The sequence below is a fragment of the Gigantopelta aegis genome, chromosome 4, assembly GCF_016097555.1.
Source record: "Gigantopelta aegis isolate Gae_Host chromosome 4, Gae_host_genome, whole genome shotgun sequence".
Classification (NCBI taxonomy): Eukaryota; Metazoa; Mollusca; class Gastropoda; order Neomphalida; family Peltospiridae; genus Gigantopelta; species Gigantopelta aegis.
In genome coordinates, this window is record NC_054702.1 from 19,038,808 (window position 1) to 19,062,617 (window position 23,810).

A 23,810-nucleotide genomic window follows, 5' to 3' on the forward strand; every position below is an offset into this window, starting at 1 on the left:
CTAGAGACTAACAAATTCTTACATATGATTCATTATATTGATTCTAATGCTTGTAGCTTTTGTAGCAATTATCCAGAAACACTACTACATTTATTTTTTAAGTGTGACAAAGTTCATAATTTATGGGAAGAAGTAAAATCATGGATTCTATGTAAAACAGGAAACGAAATCAATTTCAGCAAAGATATTGTCGTATTGGTATAACTAATAACAAAAACAGTAGCTTCATAAATTGGTTAACTATAAATATTAAGTATTATATTTACAGTATGAAAATACAGAAAAAAATCAATATAAATAGCGTTAAAATATGTTAAAAACTAAATTTGATATCGAAATATATATTCTTCTTAAAAATTGTAGCTATGAAACATTCCATGAAAAATGGAATCCTTGGCTTGACCTTTTTATTGAATGAAACTTAACAATACCACATTTTACCAACAGAAAAAAGCAGAATTTAGCTTGTCTGGAAATGATTTGGTTCAAAGCAAACCTTCTTAATTGTTTTTCATAATATTGCCTTCTTTCAATGTTTTTTCTTCTCTTCCATACACAAAATGTTTCTTACTATTCTAAGCAATCTTTTTTTCTTTCTATCTTCTTTTACTATTCTGTTTTGATTATAAGTTAAATTACATCTAATACATTATACCCCTGCGCGTGCTGTAACCTCATCGTGGTGCAGGGGTGTAACATTCTCTTTGAGAATGGCCAATACAGCACAAATTGAAGTTTACAGTAAAATTCGGTGTCCGTAAAATTCTGTGATATTTGTATTTGTATTTTTGCACAGTTCTTTACACTGTTTTTGTTTAAACCTTGAATTTTTATATTGATGTTGATCATCACTTTATTTATTTGCATTACCATAGTTTGACACCCAATAGCCGATGTATTTTTCGTGCTGGGGTGTCGTAAACATTCATTCATTCATTCATTCATTCATTCTAATACATTATACCTATACGTGTGAAATAATAATACAGAAATAGTAATGGGAATGATGGTAGTGGTGATGATAATAATAATAATGATAAATGTACTATTTTCTATTGCAGTTTATCCTTTAAATTAATTTAAACTTCCTTTCCTTCAATCTTTCTTTTTTCTTTCTTTCTCTCCTTCCTTCTCTTTATTTCTATTATTTCTAGCTTCTTTGTTAACCCCATAAAACTATAAACTATGTTTTACATGTGTCTATGTCCATTATTACTGTTCGATTAATGTGCTCCAATCCTGGCACTACTATATTTGTTTTCTGGGATCAATCAACTTTATTTTTAAAAAAAGCCATTAGACATAAGGCTGGTAGGTACAGGGTTCGCAGCCCGGTACCGGCTCCCACCCAGAGCGAGTTTTAACGACTCAGTGGGTAGGTGTAAGACCACTACACCCTCTTCTCTCTCACTAACCACTAACAACTAACCTACTGTTCTGGACAGACAGCCTAGACAGCTGAGGTGTATGCCCAGGACAGCGTGCTTGAACCTTAATTGGATATAAGCACGAAACTCAGTTAAAATAAATGAATGGATGGATGACTGAATCAATCAATCAATCAATCAATCAATGGTATATCAATGAATCGTGTTTACAGTTCGTTTAAGAAAGTTGAAGTAGACAGTCGTTGGCCTCCAGCTTATAGATACTGCTTCAGGCCTCGATGTGAAAAATATTGAGGGTAGTGTCTGGAGCCAGAACCGAATGTGCCAAGCCCTGTTGGCAGATGGTGGAAGATTGAAAAGGAAGATGGCGCTGAGGCTATTCTGAATATACTGGCTTGAAACTGTCCAAATACGTGTACACTGCCAAACTGCGCGTGTGCGTGTTGTCAAATAAACTGCCAATAAAATACACTGCCAATAAAATACATTGATATGTACTGACTATTAGACTATGGGGAAAGTACAAATGAAGATAATGACTGTGATTATCATGTTTATCCTGAACACTTTACATTGCCTACAAATGTTAAATCATTCTTTTATACTTATTTTCGTGCTTCTGTTCAATTAAGGTTCAAACACACTGTCGTGGGCATACACCTCAGCTATCTGGGCTGTCGGTCTAGGACAGTGGGTTAGTGGCTAGTAAGAGATAATTCACTGTAGTGGCCCATTGAGTAGTCAGATTCAATTTGGGTTGGAGCCGATAGGGTGATGTTGAACTAACATGGCTTTCATTTCAGTTTCAAGTCGTCATTTATTTGTGTCCTATGCTCTCAATTCGCGTCGACAGGCATCCACAAATTATTTTAAAACCATCGACATAAATATGTCATGGCCGTCTGTCCGTACAAATGTTTGTGTCGGCAAAAAAGCATACATCGAAATACGAGTTTCAATGAGAGCGAATAGACTTGATGCGTGCGATGCGTGTATCTGAAAACCGCACGCGCAGGCCGCAGTGAAATAATCGTTTATGGTTTATACGCCCAAAACGCAAACCGCAGACGCAACAGTTGGACCGCACGCACCCGCCGAGTCCATTCTATATGAATCTTTAAGTCGTATTCAAGCATAAAAAATTAAGAATAAAAAATTGTCCTTTTTCAGAGCAAAATGGCGGACACAAGACTTAAAGGATATGACTTACCAAAAATTCACGAGAAGAGAAAGAAAACGTCCAGGACAAAAAGTGCCAGCACGGATGTAAGCAGAAGTCAGAAATCCTCTTGCAGACGCAGTGCCAATAGTGCCAAACCAGCAGACTCGAGTGCTTCTTTCGATGTTCGGTCGACACCTTCCATCTGTTCTCTTGGAAGCCGACAGTCGCTCCATGCCGAGTCATCGGTTTCGGCGACTACGGATCCCTCGTCCATTGACGTGAAACGAGAAAAACTGAAGAGTGGAAAGTTTGGGCCCTATTTCCAAAACTATTTTCCTGGCGTGTCAAGGAAGAAACCCGTGGAAGTCCGAGAGCTTTCCGATGATGAGGATTATGATACCGATTTGGAAGAAGACTTGGGTATGGTTTCTCTTGTGGCTCTTTAGGGTGTATACTACCAAATCAAATCCCATAGACAACCATAGTAACATATGTGGCTAAAATTTCTACCTGCAGTTTATCAGTCGACATAAACACCACGGATATAAATACTACCACCCCTCACCCTTAAAGTGAATCAGAAAGAAATGAGGGTCAAGCTGCTCATTTCAGAGATAACGGATAGCGTCTATGACTACCCTAGTTCCGCACAAAATTAGAGTACTTTTTTACAGGTACCCAATACATGTTTCAGACACAAGACTACTTGACACAGTGGTACTAGATGAAATAAAATTGCATACATTTTTTGCCCAGATAAAACTAATGTTTGTTTACAACCAACACACTCACATTTATCACAGGACTTTGACCCAGCCGGATGTTATTTGGGTTAGTACAACCTTCATGTGGGCTATTCCATAGAGAAAGAAACTAGGCTATCTGCAGGCGCCCCTCCGACACACACACACACACACACACACACACACACACACACACACACACATACACACACACACAAACAAAAAGGAGAAAACGCTTAGACAAGAAAATAGGACCCTCAAATTCCGTAAACAAACAACGACAAAACAACATCGTACAACATTTATGTCTGTTTTAGTATCATTGAAATTTCTTCTAGTTTCTGCATTGATGGCATGCTCCTGAATTATGATTTCGGTACATCTCGCATGGCCAAATGTAGAGATCATGGTCCACTGCTTGGATTTAAGAGGACTTTTTATGTTTCTGTTGTAGCCTTTCTGAAGTGAATGGTGAAGAAATAAATTCTGTTGCATTTTGCTGTGGGTTGACCCCCTTTTTCGTATAAATTGACCGGACTATGGGTCCAGATCAATGATTCGTATTTAGGACAATATTTGTACAACCCAAACTATATATTTGTACTTTCAAATTTGAGGAGTTACATTAGGGATGGAGGAGAGCCTTGGGTAGTTGCCGTATGTCCTGCCCTTAATTTTACCAAACCGTATACGAACTACGATTATATTAATAAAGATCAGTAAACAACACTACACATACAAACAAATACAATGGAAATTCAGATTTCGAAAAACAAGGAAATGTCGATATGTTGAAAATGGTTCAACAGTTTACTTTGCAAACAAACGTTTTGACAACTTTTGACAATATACTATGTCTGTCTGTCTGCCTGTCTTCGTCCCTCTCTCACCCACGCTGTATGTTTGTCTCTCCCTCCCTCTCTATCTCTGTCTGTCTGTCTCTCTCTCTCTCTCTCTCTCTCTCTCTCTCTCTCTCTCTCTCTCTCTCTCTCTCTCTCTCTCTCTCTCATAACTGTTTTTATTGAAACTATTCTGTCTGCCATGTTTTGTAAAAAAAAAGAAAAATGTTTTGCAAAGTATAATACAATCCCTAACGTACAAACGTTAATAAATATTGTTGTTGTTTTTTAAAAATAAAAACTAACAAAAATCCCCCAACCAATCAACAAAACCACACTTTTTCCCCCTTATTATACAATACATATTATGCCTTAGATAAAAAAAAATTAAATGTTTATTTTAGATAAACATCTTCTGTCACAAGAGAACGTGATTTGCAGTGAAGACCATGGGCTGTTCTACGATTACAAGAAGTTATGTCGGAAACTCAAGGTCGTGCCCAATACGTTTTTTATCCGCCATGCTATGGAAGACAGATTCACCATGAAACATCGGTACCCCGCCTACAATGACGTCAGGGCGCTGATGCACGATATTCAGGTACATAAGGAGATTCAAGAAAGTGTAAAACAAAACATTTGTAATGGCCGCTTTCAAAGTGCAGCCGATATGATAAATATTTGTCCGAATTGTGGCTTTAATGAATTAATTTGTAACAAGCTTTATAAATAGTTTTATTTCTTGAAGTATTATAGGTTTTTTTTTTTTTTCCGGCAGGATTTAAAAAAAAAAAATGTTTTGTAGCAGGATTTTAAAATTATTTAATTTCAGGCAGGATTTTAAAAACAAATTTTTAGCAGAATTTATACGATGTTTTTATTTCTGACTAGATTTGAAAGTTGTTTAATTTCTAACATGATTTAAATTTTAATATCTGGCGGGATTTATAAATTGTTGCTTTTTTTATTTCTGACTAGATTTGGAAGTTAATTTCTTCTAACAGGATTTTAGTCTTTAACTCTGGCATGATTTAGAAACTATTTATATTTCTCACAGACCAAAGATACCATCTCGAGCCTGAATCTGGAGGATAACGGGATCGGTCCTTCTGAAATGCTGCACCTGGGTCAAATGCTGCTTCACAGCAGCTCTATAATAGAACTGGTAGGTGATGATCGCTGGATTAATAACAAACTCTTTTAAGTATTAATTATACATGGAAGGAAATGTTTTATTTAACGACGCACTCAACACATTTTATTTACGGTTATATGGCATCAGACATATGGTTAATGACCACACAGATATTGAGAGAGGAAGCCCGCTGTAGCCACTTCATGGGCTACTCTTTTCGATAAGCAGCAAGGGATCTTTTATATGCACCATCCCACAGACAGGATAGTACATACTACGGCCTTTGTTACACCAGTTGTGGAGCACTGGCTGGAACGAGAAATAGCCAAATGGGTCCACCGACGGGGATCGATCCTAGACCGATCGCGCATCAAGCGAACGCTTTACCACTGGGCTACGTCTCGCCTCTAATTATACACGCGAGTCATTTTTATTGGCATTCGCTAAGGCTTATAGACTTTTTACCAAATATCCCCCCCCCCCCCCACCCCCCGCCTCCCCTAACACTACCACATATCCCACATCTGTCAAACATCTAAACTCGTTGACCTGCCCCAAGTTCAGCCAGCGAATCAACGTTCGCGAAATATTTGATTGGTTTCCGACATGGTCATTCATTTTCTGCTCGGTCTGGTTGAATGTATCTTTGGGACCTGTTCCATGAAGCGATCTTAACGCTAAGATCACCTTAAGTGAATAATTATAAGGCGGTTAATAGTTATGCACTTTATGTGATTTTAGCGCTAATATTGCTTCGTGGAACAGGGCCCTGGGAAACATTTTCGAAATTTATATTAAAACATATTTGGTGGAGTTGATTATAAAAACACCAGGGCTGGCCTGTTCACGGCACTAACTAGAAACCCAAGTAGATGTGTATTTTAGTAGGCAGTTGCTTAGAAATTAATGTTCATATAAAGCAACCAACTAAACCGAAAACTTAAAGGGACATTCCTGACTTTAAAGCTAATAAAATAGACAGTAATATGGATTAGTAAACTCACCTGTAATACATTTGTGTACAAAAAATCTATGAAAAGTGCGAAATTGAAATACTTACATAGAACAATACTTTCGGGATTCCCCATGACACGATTATTTGAAATCCTCGCGGAAAGGTGAAGGTCAGAGGTCGCAGTAATGACGAGACCACAAATGTCCCACAATGCAATATTCAACATGGCTTCGGTGAGTACACGTTTTTGGGATGCAGTCGATTCGTCCACTGGACAATTTGTCCACGGACGATTCGTCCACTGAAAATTCGTCCACTGAGGAACTCGAGACGATTCGAACACTACAAAAAATCAGTTCCGGACGATTCGTCCACTGGGTTTTTATTTCCCCAGTACATTTTCATGGGTGAAAGTTTTCCGGCATATGCCGGATTTTCCGATTTTTCTGGGTCTCTAAGATTCGTTTTTCCAAATCGTGTAAAACCTTTGAGATTTTCATAGGGGGGTGGGTAGGGGTTATGACCCAACTTCTCCGATTGTTGATAGATGATGACTCCAAAGTTCAACAAAAAGTTCGATTCTACAACCTAGTTTTAGCAATGATTCAATCCGAGAAAGTTCCCCGATCTAGCAGATGCACATTTCAGTAAGTGCGCGGTTTTTTTTTTTTGGTTTTTTTTTTGGGGGGGGGGGTTACGGAGATCGCCGATCCTTTCGTTCGATTCCGACAAAACTGACTCAGTGCGATCACCAGTCAACGGAAACACAAAATCGCAGTCCGTGAAACGAGATCCGGAAAGTTGAATCAAGTCGCGTCTAAAACAACACGCTTTGTTTGAATGACATTTGTTATTTTGTTGAATTGTTTTTTAATGTACATTTAATTATATTGGAATTGAAGACAACGAGTTTTTATTTTATTTCGAGGTTATTAGGCACATGGGGATAACGTGACGAGGGAGGGTACAGTGGATATAATGTACGCCATTAGAGAACATGACATGGTGGGGGGGGGGGGGGGGGTGTAATAAAGTCTTCCGACGCGGAGGCTTGCATTACCTATTTACCACATCGTGACATGCGAGATAATGTACGAGCGAGTGGACGAATCGTCCGGGGCATGATAATGAATATAAACAGTTAATAAAAAATGGATATTAATGTTGAATTCTAACTCTATTTTACTTTTTTGGTTATAGTATACCACAAAATAATGTTAAGAAACGATTACAATGTCAAAGAAATAACTATTAATATGTATGAAAAAAATGCAGTCATCGAATGGACCAATCGTCCGTGGACGAATTGTCCAGTGGACGAACCGTATGGAAAGCACGTTTTTAATGTTATTTATTTTTTAATATTGACGTTTTGCATTGATTACCAACGACTTTCCATTTGTTTCCTACAAGTCAGTAGTATTACAATTTTTTTTTTTCGTTAAACTAAGCGATACGAATGGACGCATTTAAAAAAAAAAGAGTAGAAATGATGCCGATAACAATTCCAAGATTTGATAATAATGTTCTTTTTTTTCTTTCTTTTTTTTCAACTTCAACAACTTTTTGATCTGGTCTCTTTTCTGTTTGCCTTCGGCTTGGCAAGCCTTCTGATCGTTCTAGCATTTAGGGTTAGGGTCACTTGTACTTATAGCTATAGAGATCTATAGATGTTGGAAAGATCGGAACTTTGTCCATTAGTCAACTCGCCCCAACCCAAGCATTATACTCATAATACTGTGATGGTGCAATTTTATGGGTATCTGGTCGTTTCGGCCGGTTGCTAGTCACTTCGTACCTTGGTCCTTTCGTACCATAGTCATTTCGTAGCTTGGTTCTTTTGTACCATAGTCATTTCGTACCTAATTTGGTCCTTTCGTACCATTGCGAAATTGAAAGTCATATCGTACCCAATCTAATTACGTATATAAGATGCAAACACCACCTGCAACTGGCTTTATAAATCATTAAATATTTAATTTTGTCCCTAAAAAAAGATCAAGTCATTTCGTACCATACACTTAAACAAATTTGTTGTTAATTTAACGGCGTTTCTGATCAGCAAAAACTAAACAAATATTGTCATTGTGTATAAGTAATAAACATGAGCAATTGGCTGATTTGGTAATCGATAGGGTAGTCAATGTTTTCAGTGGTTGTTATTGTTTATTTCTTAAACAAATAAGATAATAAGTAGTAATAAGTAATATTCGACCATTTCAGCGGGTAACTGAAAAAAATTGTTCATATTTATTTATTTATTTATTTATTATTATTATTAGCATATTTATTAATTATGAATATAAAAAAAAGCACACTTTGGTCAATTGGAGCCAATTTCAGAAACCATCGAAGTTGGCCGTTAGTAGTACATACCAAATACGGTTCTTGTCAGGTAAAATGGAAATAATAATTGACAGGTGTTATGGTAAATCAATAACGATATGCTGTACAATAATGTGTTCTGATTTTCAAACTGTCAAAGTAAATTTAAAAAACAAAACAAAAAAACACTGCTTTTATGGTATGGTCGATTCGTTTTTTATATACTGGTATGAAATGACTATGGTATGGAAAGACTTCTCACAATGGTACGAAATAACTAAGGTACGAAATTACTTTTTGCAATGGTACGAAATGACTAGGGTACGAAATGACCAGGCAGCATGGCATTTACATGTGCTCTACGTCACAAAAAGGTCACGTGATGCGCTTCAAATGCATGACAAGTCGAAGGGAATCCGCCGTCTAAAAATAGACTTTATTTGACGGTTGAAGGGAAAAATAAATTGATACGTACGAAAAAATATTCGGCAAAAATGCATATTGAGCTACTACGAACATTTGGGGGACCAAAAACACATTGGATATACAGATATAGATATTCTGGACAAGGAAATGTAAGTAAATTGTCATTCTAACAATTAAAAAAGGTTTTATTAGCCGGAAACTTTACAGCATTGCAACAAAGTCAGGAATGTCCCTTTAATGGTTTTTAACACAGATGCGTATACGCATTAAGCATCTGTTACTGCAAGATATAAGGACAGAGTCGTGGACTTGGCTAGTAAATCGTATGTAGATAGGAGTTGCTGTTCATCCCTCTCCAGTGATTATAGAATAGGCCCCTACAATGTAATGTTGTATGTTATTAAACTAAAATAGAAAGAATACTTTTTTCCTAATTAAGAATGTTTATACTATTCGTATTTTCAGAAACTAACGGACAACAAAATTGGAACCTTTGGCGCACGGTTGTTGAAAACTGTATTACTCTACAACCGACACATAGTAAAAATCGACATAGCAGGTAAACCTGTTCATATTTCATTTTACAATTAAAGGCGTAGTTGCATGGATATTTCACCCGTTAAATGTCCTTACAAATATTACGTAAGGAGGATATACATTTTATTTATTCGGTTATATTCAATCCCTTCTGTACCATCAAGAAAAAATGTATTTGTAGTGAAATTACTGTAAGGCCCCACACAATATATTGCTGGTCTTTGGTCAGCGTGCCAGACCAAACCAAACTAAAACTCTGTTTACGTGCCTATATCCACTGAAGGTTCAGGCACGTCCATCCCGATCTCCACCTCCGACAAATGTCGGTTGTATCGATCGGGACAGAAATAGGGTGTTGTTGGAATATTGGGGCAATTTAGATTGGTGTACATTTCAAATGGAGGAAGGGAGATTAGTTAGTTTTGCACCTGTCCAAAAAAATTATAGGAGGCTACTAGAGCGGGTATTTGGTCCAAATAGAAAGAGTGGAAAAAAAAGAAGAAATAATTTAACTTAATTTGATTATTGACATCTTTTATTTCTTCAAATTGACCGCGGTAGCTACCAACAAACGCCATCTACACCTGAAATAAAGTCGCGCCTTAATATTCTGATGCATCATGACTTTTTGGGTCCAGATGAGGTCATTTGGGGACAAAGTCGAAATCATTAAATCATTCATCGTCTGTTTGGAAAATGTGAATAAAAGGATTTATGGTATCAAGGCTAATAAAAGACAATAGATCAAAGAGGTGGGATCTAGGCAAATGAAATGAACGTAATATATATATATATATATATATATATATATATATATATATATATATATATATATATATATATATGTCCACCTTTACAATCCAATTTTTCAAGAAAAATATAATTATATATATTTTTGTTTTGAACTGTGGTTTGACCAGAGACCGGCTATATATTTGTTTTGTCCTAACATATATTATGTACGATGCCAAAGTGGCGGTTTTACGACATTATATCACGGACATTAATAGTTAGTGAATATCTAGTGGTATTCGTGAATTATTATTTTTAGAATCAATGTACCTAGCTAAAACCACTGCGTTCTTACACACATCGTTGTTCTATTTTTCAATAATTATTGATAATTATTTTAGGAAACAATATTGGAGAAAAGGGAGCGAAATACTTCGCAGAAACGCTTGAGGTTTGTTACTTTAATTTTGTTTTGTATCATTATAATTCATACCAGAAATATAGATTAAAGGAACTACATCTACTCTATACACAGGAACGTAGCCAGCTGGTATCACTGGGAAGAGGCCATTCTATTTTTAAGGAGGGGGAGAGAAAGCATCCGTAATTAAGGCACACACAATAGCAGATTTCAACAGATTTTAAAAGGGGGGGGGGGGGGGGCAATCGTTTTCAGCGGGGAGATGTCACCTATGCGCCCGCCCTACCCGCCATTTACGGGTCTGATTCGAACATGGTAGCTATTTTCCATTGATCCACTGTTTTAAAAACTACAGTAAAAAGAAAAGAAAAAACATTCTGACTGTTGTATCAGTCGTTATGGGTGGTGTAGGAACCGATTCACACCGGTCAACTGTTCCGTTCGTAGATTAAAGCGACTGTTCTGAGTCTGTTGACATTGTTAAGGTAGATACGTTTTAATGACTACGGTTGTATTTTAAATATATTTTTCTGCATGAAATGTCAGAAACTGTATGCTATATACATGTGTTTCTGGTCGTCCTAGAGTATGTGTTAGGCCAGGCTTGACTTTATTTCCCTCTATTTATTGTTTTTTCGTACGAAAGAAATTATTGGGAGACCAAATCCAGTTTGGCTACTTACAAACATTTAGGACAGCGAGAAACACAGTGAATACGAGGCTAGTATACAGACACTGATATTTTTAAAAAGAAACTATATTTATTATGTAATTTTAGTTGTTAAAATATTTTTATAAGACGGAAATATGTTACAATGGCAGCAAATTGAGCACAGCTCCTTTAATGCTGAAATATAACAGATATATCCATTTATTACCCATATGATTAAAAAATATATTGGTACATATCAAAGTGATACGTCCCAAGTGGGACCTAACACCTCGACGTTACACGATGACGTCATCGATCGGCGCACTCCAACCTTACAGGAACGCCAACCAAACGAGTTTAGTGATATAAATTAAGATTGATTTAGGTAATAAATAGGATATTAAACTCGCTACCATTTCGAATCATATTTATGCCCCTCGTCAAATAATGTTCATTGTCACTCGCTAAAGCTCGTGACAACTGAAAATTATTTCACTCGGGACATAAACATGATACGAAATGGAATCTTGTTTAATATCCTATAAATATATATTTTAATATTTATAGTTTGCTAATCATATAAACACGTAATTTTATTATTTCATTAAAATGTTCAAATGTTAGACAATCTCATTCACACAAGATACTAACTTGCGAGGAAGGATGGCAGGGCGCCCCAATTTCCTTCATAAAAACTGCGCAACCTTTTTTTTTTGGATTTAATCCTATACAGGATATTCAAAATTCCTTGGCACCAAAACTAACCCCCGCTCGCTACCGACTCCGGTCGGGCTGCTGGTGCTCCCTTGCACCTGCCAATGTGGGCGGTCCCCTCTCCCACCCACCTCAACCCTTTTCCTGTCCTGGACAAAGGAGCCGGCCATGGCCGGTAACCTGTGTCCATGACAGGTGCGCGCTACAACAGCTTGCTCTGAATGTGCACGTAAAACCATATGACCTGACCTGACAGGGTGGCAGGGTGCAATTGCCCCCCAGAAAAATACAGAAACAGTCCCCTTTTAGTTTGGAAGAACCATTTTTGGGTGTAGCTGAATAAAACCTTATTTTACTGTCCTGATTCCATCCCGAAATATTTTAGGCTAGCCAAGGCCCGTATTTATGCTGAAAACTGAATTTCTATCACCAGTTTCATAAACCACATCCAACCATTTTAACTTGTTATGTTCATATTTGAGGGATTGGCTATGGTTTTTATTTGACCGCTATCTTACGATTCTCGATTAGGCTTTCAAACGATCACCGGAAGTCAGCGACCAGTTTGACGATTGACCCCTCCCCCCCACCCCACCCCCACCCCCCTGCTCAAGGCGAATTGTTTTTTTCATATCCCGATTTTTTACATTCCTGTGAATGTGGTCAGAAAGCAGCTCGGTTAGCTAGCAGAAAACACCTCAGAATAGCCCTAAAAGGGGTCAATTTTTCAAAATTTTCGGGGGGAGGGCCCCCCAGACCCCCCAACTCGGACTTCGCGCCTGCGGCGCTCGCGGTTTCGGGCACCTCGACCCGCCCCCTGCAAAATTTCCTGCGCACGCCCGTGCAATTAATAACCATGTATTCCTATTCAAACTACAACTACTACTAAACTAACAACAACATACATTTTAACAACAAGGTGAAGAGGGTGGGACGGTGGGAGAAAAAGTTAATTTTACGCTGCTGTGTTTGGAAATTCAAATGGAAGTGACTATCCCAAAGACCCGCATAGATTTCCAAACACAGACTGCTATCTGATTGGTCAAAAACCCTGGTTATTTTCCCCTCTTGTGGAAAGACAGAGACGTGCCGAACGCCTCCCAACATCAGTCAATGCGCCGCTATTGGTCAGCCAGTATCAGCTGACCTCTAGCTTGACTGGTCCCTAATACACAGCGGAAACCTTTCCTTAAAATTTCCGCTAGCTTCCTACAGTCATACGAGGCGCTGTCATTGGTCAATTGCTGTCAGCTGACCTCTCGCTGCCTGTCTAACATTGCCTTAGGAAATATAGCCCGAAGGCCCTATTGCACTGGTTACCGATGGAAAACAATTGAGCGATATTTTTATAATGCAATGAAAACCTGGCAAGTTTAAAACCCTGCTATTAATAACATATTATATGCAATAATACTTACATAAATGTCTCGGAGGAAGGTCACAAGGAAATATAATTGACAATATTATTAACAACATTGTGTCCAGAACAATAATAATTTAAATATTGACCAATCACACTTCGCCTTTTATAGCGTTATTCGGGAGCATACAAATTCTAAAAATATCGGGAGAGACTATTTATGCAATAGGCGAACTTGTTGGTCTATTTCAACATTAAAAAAACAAGGGGGAAAGTGTAGTAATAAACTCTTGATTGTATACTAGTATAAGCAGATTTTATGGCTATACCATCATGGGAGGTTTTTTTCGTCTTGGAACGAACTTTATCTAAAATTTTATATTGAAATTAGTTTCCGGCATACTTCGTAATTCACCCGAATCATTTCGTATACCCTCGGCATAATCCTGAATGTTTTCAAATTCTTTTCAAATCACTGGCATGATTTTGCAAGTAAGGTTTTGATTGGTCGAATGAAAGGTCAACTGGACATGAGCTCCAACGGGCTGCCGTTAGATCCACATGTAATAGTGGAGCTAATTTTAATTAGATTGATAATTACATTTTGTAACATGCAAATTTACCTTTTAAAAATTACAAATATATAGTGCAACTGCATGGAAAATGAACAAAAATAATAGTTTTTCATTAAACGAGTCTACCACAGTAAGTAAAGTTAGTGTTTTTGATGATTACAACGAAGCGAGAGAATCTTTCCGAGGTGACTTGATAGAAAACAATAACGGAAGTAAAATCTCGTATAGCCCATGGGCTATACGAGTTTCGCCGTTACGACGCGTATGATGCGGGCCGTTTGCAACGTATTACGGCTAGTTGATTAATACTATTATGTTATAAAATGGGGTTTTCCATACTGGCCTAGTTATTGGTTCGAGAGGAGTTGTAACGGCCCTCCGGTGGCTATATTGGCTCATGGGTAATATGAGTTCCGACGTTACGGCCTGCTAACAACATATGATGCGGGCCGTTTGCAACGTATTATGGCTAGTTGATTAAAAATACGTAGGGAGAGACCTTAATATAGTCTTGTGTCTGTTGGCCGTTCCCAATACCGCATATTTAACTGTTAATGATAATACATACATACATACATATATTGTTTAAACCATGATTGGGACTCTTCACAGTTCTGTGAAGACGTCACCATACCGTCTTCTCTCTCACTAACGATCTCATATAATATACTGCCATGGGTACACAGACATCTCAAATAGCTGAGGTGTGTGCCGAAGACAGGGTGTTAAAACGTTAGTTGGATATTAGCTTAAAGATAATATATTGAAATGAAATGCCAAATGAAAACTCCCTCATAGCAAAAGGCACTACTAGACCACTACATTAATATGTGTACAAAGTTTCATGAAGTTATCTTGAACGCGGTTTTTAGGAGTGGTGCTCCAGAAGTATAACAAACGGACAGTGACCGTTTTAATATTGACCCGAAATTGCGATAAGTATTAGGGCAGCGACAACAGCAACCTTAATCGAAAGACAAAACTGAATTCTAAATCGTATTTCTGCACTAGGAAGAGTCAAAGGGAAGTTACAACAATGTCAAATTGGGTATTAGCTAGAGACACCAAAACGTCATGGAGGGAGTGGTAATTTAACAGGTATCACTGGATGAAGAGGCTAATATAGGTTTTAAATATCAAATAATGGAAACTTTAAAACTGTTTCATTGTTTCACTGCATGTAAATGTCTAAGGAGTGAATATATTAGTAAAACTAAGTTCTCACTACACAGATCCACTATAGTTCCTAATTGTGACACAAGTTATGGTTCACATATTCACTTCTAGGAAATGGTGAAGAATTAAAACAATATGTATGTTTAATGACAAGCCTTCTAGCTGTATTTTGCCCATGCTATTTTGTAATATTGTGCATTGACGTTTTTGGACATGAGTGTATAGCGTAAGAGACAGCCGGTGTGAATCGGTTAATGAACCACCTGTTCGGACCGGTATTACCGCCAGATGCGGTCATATAGCAAAAAAACTGAGACGGAAATGTTGTCAATTTTGGAGTGAAAATAAATGCTTATATAATGTATGTTCGCAATGGTGTATGTTGTTAGTGCCAACGAGAACACATTCTATTGGCAATCTTCATTTGAAGTTGGACAATTTAAATGGGTTTCAATGGCAGATGACATCTGTGTAGTGAGACCTTAGGTAATATTTGGATATAGGATAACGGAAACAGCCATTTGATATCCAACATTCATCTGTTCTGAAATGACCTTTGAAAAATACATTACATAAATTAAATAAAGAAATATTAAATATAAAAAACGTAGTATATGTATACATTCCAAAGACATATACATTTACAGATACATAGAACAAATAAAATATTAAATATATAGAGAATAACTAGTTAATAGCGTCGGATATCTGCTTTATCCTGTGAAGGTAAGAATGGCTCTTGGAATTTCTAATTCGGCCTGAACAGGATAAAGCAGATATCTGACGTCATTAACTAGTTATTATCTTTATCCTGCAGACACCATAACAATTAAGGGGAAAAGCTATTATTTCCGTTATTTCAGCCACATTGTACAATGACCTAGAGCTATGTAGCTATGTAGGCTATGTGACGCCACATGAGTGACGTCAAAAGTCATATCCTGCTAAGGTCCACGACAGTCACTCTTCGCACTTTTGTTTTGGCTTCGTGCACAATAAATGTAACATATTTTACCGTAATTTCACTTGAAATTAATACTTCGTAAAAGGTACAATTATTTTAACGCAAGATTGGCTTCAAACACATTCAGGTGCATTGGTAATGTTAAAAAAAAAAAAAATCAATACCAATTTTGCATTGGAATTTTTCCAGCATTCTGAAAACGGAAACATCATGTACCCAGTTTAGTGACATTGTAAGAAGATGCAAATGACATCATTGGAATACTGACGCCATTCAAATTCAAAATTAGCTATATTATTACAATGCTTCGCCACATTAAAATAAAAACTGGTCTACTAACCTTGACCCCTGTCAGAATTCTATAACAAGCAGACAACGCTGTTTACACGTTGGTATGTTTTTATTTTTCATAATTCTATGTACAAAATATTAAGTTTAAGTTTCAAAAGATGAAAGAACTAAAAAGTACCTTTTGTCAAATATATCATATCAAACAATTACCGTTGGATATGTTTTATTTATTGTGTACGAAGCCAAAGCAAGGCCCCCCCCCCCCCCCCCCCCCCTCCCCGCTATTTCATTTGCTGACACGTAATCGTGTTGGTGTCGGAACTGCGCGTGAATCGGTCCGTGTCCCAACAACACTATGAGGCTAACTTTGTGAGGCCAGAAAGTAGTCTATTCCCTAAGCCAGTGCTTAACTATCTATGTATCTATTATTCTAACCCGACAGACATAGATACATACCTGCATACATGCATACATGTCGCCATAGCTCAGTACGTATCGTAGCAAGCCTGCAAGTTGCGGGCGATTCGGTGCCACAGGTTCGAGTCTCAGCAACGGCATGAGACAATTTGTGAGGCCAGAAAGGATTTAATTATCCCCTGCGCATTAATATCTATGTATGTAACAGTCAAACCTGACGTACGTACGTACATACATACATACATACATATGATACATATCAATACATGCACATATATATGTTCTTATCTGTTTTCTTTTAGAGAAACGTGTACTTGAAAGAGCTTAATTTAGCACACAACTCTATAGCAGAACAGGGCGCACTGTATCTGGGACAAGCAATTGGTAAGTGGATTTAGTCTGTTTTCTTCACTGTACAACTCACATTGTATTTGGGACAAGCAATTGGTAAGTGGATTTAGTCTATTTTCTTCACTGTACAACTCATATTGTATTTTAGTAATGTTTTAATTTGCAAGCTATCTCTAGTATTGAATTAATGTTGTTTAATGATAAAAACGGCTCCAGACATGATCAATGGGGAGGTTATTCCCATAGATTGTGACGGCCATTTTAAAACCAAACATCATAGCACTTCGAGTGTGAGGAGGGGGCGAGGAGAGCGATGAAAATGGACAACGTTGGTTTAAATACTTAAAACTATTTATGAAATCCAAATTAGAAAGTATATGCCAACTAAGTCATTTCTTTATTTTTAAAACTGAAAACAAACAAAGCATAAACTATTTTACTTTAACGGGGTGTGATGAGGGAGGAATGGAAGACTATAAAATTGCATCATATGTGGTCGTTTTGGATAGAAATATCTTTCATAGCTTTCTTTCATGGGCTAACTCTGTCATGTATGCCTTAGGATGAGAGAGAGAGAGAGAGAGAGAGAGAGAGAGAGAGAGAGAGAGAGAGAGAGAGAGAGAGAGAGAGAGAGAGAGAGAGTGTGTGCTTCCCAGAGTAAAAGAATATAATTCTAAAACAGTCCTCGTTTTGTTTCCTTGTATTCCCTGCATAACATGTTTATACACAAGTTGTGGATGTCTAACTTAAAGCAGCAGACCCTAGTTTCAACCCATGAAAATGGACACTAAGTTTGGTTAATTTACAAATCCGTAACATGTTTGGATAAATTTACAACAGAGTGAAACAAAGAGTCTGCGACTCTGAAACGTGAAAATACCTTTAAAACTAGACTAGAGCTCCTCTCTATCGCCGTTACTTCTTAGAGATACGTGCGTTTATATATATAAATCCAATATGAAAAATGCATTTCACGATATTAGAAAGGCCAAGATGACCAGAAAGACTTCAGATGTATGAAAATGGATAGTTTAAACAATAAAATGTAAGTAATATCAGTTTTCAGTTGTCAAAAACGGCTCCAACAGTGAAAAATACGCTGTAGTGTATAAAACCAGGGTTTGTGTCACGGGGATCCTGATAATACCCGTAACTGAATAAAACACGATTATCCAAATATCTCTCCTAACTGTATATCTATTAAATCTCTCTGTATCGGGCAGGCTACTACCGAGTGGCCCGGCTCTAGGAGTAATCAGAGATAAGATCTGATATAAATATATATATATATATATATGTAGCACGTTTAGTTCACTAAAAAACACAACAAAACACAATACACTTTGGAATCTGTATTAACTCTAACGCTGACAAATGTGCTTGCCGCAGTAGTTAATTAACATCAACAATATAATAACAACCCAGAGCTAATCACTTAATTAGTTAATCACTAGGTGTATAGTTTACACAATATTCTAATCGCTTCACCGTGATACAACACGCACGTGTGATAATTGAGAAACGCTGCCAGGGGAACTTAATTAATAAAGGAATTACAACTCTATTCCTAACTGGTTAATTTTTAATTAACCTTTAAATACTCATTCAGTAACCTTGTAATACAGAATTAATACTGGTACATATCACAATAAAGACAATAACCTACAGTTTACCTAGGTCCTCTAGGATGACCGGCTAAGCTTTATCTTACCAAATACTCGTATAAAAATATTAGAACAGTGAAGCCTACAATTTACTTCGTCAGATTTACCGGAGACACTGTCTAAAGAATATTGGTATAATACAGTATTAGAATATTTAAAGTCACATCAATCACATCAAAGTTATACAACAGAGCAGAAATATATAGTTATCAAGTCCGGTCTGAACTAATATAGTTCGTTCAGTTGGACAACGTCCGTTCACCTGGATACTTCCAATGTTTCTCCCTGATATATCTAAAATCCTAGCTATTTATTATAAAAATCCCAGACTGGTCCGGAGACAGTACGCGGGACCGAATCTTATGATGTGTATATTTCCACAGCGACCAACACGGTATATCTTCTTACAAGCCTAGACTGATCGTCGCCAGTTCGCTAGATATACCATGGTCGCGTGGAGGTATTACGTAACCACTCTCCACATGGCCTCCACAACTGGTCTGGGTGTGTATTAGGAGGCACGGTCGCGCGGAGGTATTACGTAACCAAGCTGCACTAGCCCCCAACACAATGGACATAGCGACAGGCAAAAAGATAAGAGCATGTACCGTCACAGTGTGTCACTTTAAACTCGGCATATGCGATTTAGTTCTCTGCTATCCTGCCTTTTCGCCAGATAGGCTTTGCTAATAGGAAAAAAGCGAAAACACGAGCTAAAATCAACACCATAAAATATTATTTTAATTGTCCCCAAAAATCATTGCTAATGTGACGGTTCGACATACAATATACCTATATCATTTTTTTTTCTGTTGTGGTTAAAATGTGTTGAGTGCGCCGTTAAATAAACTCTTTCTTTCTTTCTTGCTTGCTTGCTTTCTTGCTTTCTTTCTTTTTCTTTTGTATTTCGACGGATATGTAACAGAAGACAGAACGATGTACTCAATATTCTACAAAACAAAACAAAACAAAACAAAAAAGCAACAAAGTAAAACAAAACATTGTTTAGTCTAGCAGACGACTTTCTGCTCACTGTGAACTCATGTCAGATGGATGTTAATAACTGTATGAACTAGGATGTTTGTCACAGGTTTGAATATCAGTGGGGTTCAACTACGTCTTCTCTCATCCCCTCATCGGACTGGTCTTTGGTGGTTATTCACTTGTGAAAAAGGGAAGGGCCGGTCAAAATCTTGTTTCGCCTGCTTTGAATAATAATAATAATAATAATAATAATAATAATCTTTATTTAAAGAAGATTACACAAATAGTAGTGCACTAATCTCCCTTATGGCCTTCTGTGTATAAAACATTAAAGATTATTACTCTACATATAGTGAAATAAACAATGTAATAACAAAATTCAACATAATTATCCTTCGTTAAATGCATCGAAACTATAAGGTAAATACCCATACATAATTATTACAAACAAATTTTATATACTAACACAGTGTAATTTTTCTTTGTTTTGTTTTCTTTTAAATGAATAACAGAAACCACAAGTTGGTTTGTAGATTGTTATTTTCAACTCCAACATGTAACAATAATTTATGCCTATGACATAAACTGTCGCTCGGATTGTCCACTAGTTTGTGCTTTCTTAGAGAACTTCAAGGCGTGTGAACAGAATCTGTTCTCTCCAAGTCTATGTTTCATGAGTAAATTATCCTTATAACACACATACTAAATACGTTGTCTAGGTAATAATATAAAGTTGTCATGGTCTACTCATTAAGACGCCTGCAATACCCTCAAAACTACATTGTATCAGATTTGAGTTGGTTCAAGTCGAGTTTGACGTTACGCTTGATTGGCTATACTGAAAGTCACCAGTGTTTATTTACATTCCGCACGCGCATTGTTTGAAATTGACCAAGCTGTATGCTGTAAAAAGCAAGGTTTTATTTGTACGATTAGAATGGCTACAAATGATATATCTACGGTTCTTGGGAACACACGAGACGTGATGTATGGGGATAATGTTGAGCAAGCTGAGCAAGCTAGAAAGTTCACACTTGATTATGTTGTTGAACTCCGGACTGTCGCATATAGAGATATATGTTCAGAAAATAGAGGATGTTCAGTCATCCATTACATCGCTGACAACAAAAGTGAGTACGCTAGAAGCTGACGTTAAGACTGCTCACAAGAACAGCAGGGAGCTGGAAAATAGTATCCAAGGACTGAGTAATTTTTATGATGGTGTGAAAAGTGCATGCGACAAAAGTAAATCTGATATTGCACAGATAAAAACCAGACTCACATCTGCAGATAAGGACAGTACTGAAATAAAAGCAGAACTCGAGACGGTACGAAAAGAACGTGAGGAATTGAAGGCTACTATTACTGCTTTACAGTGTAGATCAATGAAAAACAATCTCATATTTACAGGACTTGCCGAAAACAATAACGAAAACACAGAAGATGTACTAAGGGAGTTTATCTGTCATGAACTTGGAGTGGAATGGGACATAGAGTTTAGCCATGTTCATCGATTCGGCGAAGACGTGGTGGTAATCCTCGACCTATTGTTGCGCGTTTTCTTACTTTAAAGATTATGTCAAATCCAAAGCTTGAAAAATAAGCCAAAATCAATGAGCAGTTTTCCGCTGTTGTCGAAGAGCGTCGCAAGAAGTTGTAATTGAAAGAGTTTCAGAGTAGCAGGTAACAAGACAAAGATGGTAACTATTCGTTTTTACGAAAACGGCCATCGGAAACTGACCCTAGATCTTACAGGGATGTTGTGCAGTCTACACCGCCACGTACGTCACAGAATACCAGCGTGAGCAGTTCAGCGAACGTGACAGGAAACCTACAGCGAAAAGAAGCATGCTTCTTCTACCAACATCGGTCACCATCAAAGATACCAGTGACAATGCAGTAAGGGACTCGGGGGGGGGGGGGGGGGGGGGGGGGGGGGGGGGGGGGGGGGGGGGCATTTTTAGACTCTTTAAAAATTGTTGTTTTTGTATGAGAAGGTTTGCGACAGCATTGTTATAAAATATGTTATACAATTACATCCCCTCTATCAATAGTACATATTAAATTGCTAGAAGATAGTATAGCTAGATATATCGAATTAGGATAGCTATGGTGCTGGTTCTACTTCATTGAAAATGATAGACTACTGAATTCTAGCAATAGATTATCTACCGTTGTAGTCTGATGCTAATATCGTATCACGTTTCAATGAAGATAAAACAATAAATCAGTTCAGCAGGAAACTTTTTATCTTTATGCAAAACTAGTGGTCTACGGATTTTAAATGGTAGACATTCTGGAAATAGAAACGGAAATATAACATTTTATAATGCTAATGGCTCTAGCCTTAAGATTATGTACTTATAAATGAACTGTGTTTGAATTAATTGAACAGTTTGAGTCAGGTAACTTTAATTGTTTTTCGGACCACAGTTTTTGTTTTACAATATACTACCCTGTTGTAGAAGAAATTAATTATTACCAAATTAAAAGAACAAACGCATTTTAGTGTAAAATGGAATGATTAACAAGAGATTGTTCTCAAAAAACTTTATTAAATATATGTACATAAAAGAGAACCACATGATGTGTAGACAAATTTACAAATGATTTTACCTTATTGTTCATTAAGACCAAACTAGTACAACAGAGAAGATATCTAAGACCAAACGTGAAGATAAACCTTGGTTTAACGAAGTTTTGAAACAACGATACAATGAATACAGAAAAGCCATACGAAATTTTAACGCTAACAAAACTAATGACAATTGCATTGAACTTATTCGGGTAAAAAAAATATACAAAAAATTAGAATATTAATTGAAAAAGAAATATAAATGCCAACAGGGTAACATGTTGAATTATTTAAGAAAATATAACCCTAAAACGTTTTACAAATATTTCCAGAAAAGAAAACAAAATAACAGATCGGAGTTGAGTAATGATGCATTTTTCAACCATTTTTCTAATCTGGCTGGTACCGAACCTACCACTAACCATCAAGTAGATGAGTTCTTATCGAGTTATGATACACACGCTAGTCAAACATCATGTACTGCATTAGATCATGACATTACTGAAAAAGAAATCGTCAGTGCGATTAAAGGGTTACAGAAGAACAAAGCCTGTGGTTATGATCATATTTTTAAATGAGTATCTTATAAATTGTAAAGAAGGTTTGATGCCATGTCTACTTTTATTGTTTAATAATGTGTTTAAATCTGGTCACTATGTTCAGTCTTGGTCAGTTGGTTGTATTGTTCCTGTTTTTAAAAAAGGAAATACAAATGATACTGACAATTACAGGGTCATTACATTAGTCAGTTGTTTGGGTAAACTTTTTACTTCTATTTTAAAGAAAAGATTGCTAGATTACGACTTAGATAATGATATCATTACTGACGCCCAACTAGGATTCAGAAACCAAATGTCTACTATAGATGCCATTTTTATCTTACAACATTTAATACATAGAACACTAAAGAATCGAACACGTTTATATTGTTGCTTTGTAGATTACAAAAAAGCTTTTGATTTTATTAACAGAAAAAACTTGTGGTTCAAACTAATTCAACAAGGTATCGAAGGAAGAATGTTAGCTATTATATGGTCTTTATATAATGATGTTAAATGTTGTGTAAAATACAATAATGAACTTTCTGATTTTTTATGTGCAAGAACGGTTTATTTCAGGGTGAAGTTTTGTCACCAGTATTATTTTCTATGTATGTTAACGATTGCGAAATGCATCTACTATCAGGTAATTGTCCATATGTTGATATACAAATGTTAAATATATTTCTAATAATGTATGCCGATGATATGGTGCTTCTAGCTGAAACACCCGAAGCATTGCAAAAAATGCTTGATTCAATATCTAATTATACAAGTAAATGGGATTTAACAGTAAATACAACTAAGACCCAAATTATTGTTTTGAGAAATGGAGGCAAACTTCGAGATAATGAGAAGTGGTTTTATAATGGTTGTGAACTAGAG

The 23,810-nt window shown here is 36.7% G+C and overlaps 1 protein-coding gene across 1 annotated transcript in view; it reads left to right on the plus strand.

Moving 5' to 3' along the window:
- The window catches only part of LOC121369646 (leucine-rich repeat-containing protein 74A-like), a 70,620-nt gene that overhangs the window by 19,779 nt on the left and 27,031 nt on the right, over positions 1-23,810 (plus strand). The window contains exons 3-8 of the mRNA XM_041494688.1: positions 2,559-2,970; positions 4,537-4,733; positions 5,190-5,297; positions 9,439-9,532; positions 10,644-10,693; positions 17,115-17,196. Of these exons, the coding sequence (XP_041350622.1) occupies positions 2,565-2,970; positions 4,537-4,733; positions 5,190-5,297; positions 9,439-9,532; positions 10,644-10,693; positions 17,115-17,196 (937 nt within the window). The 5' untranslated portion in view covers positions 2,559-2,564. The remainder of the gene's footprint in view (positions 1-2,558; positions 2,971-4,536; positions 4,734-5,189; positions 5,298-9,438; positions 9,533-10,643; positions 10,694-17,114; positions 17,197-23,810) is intronic.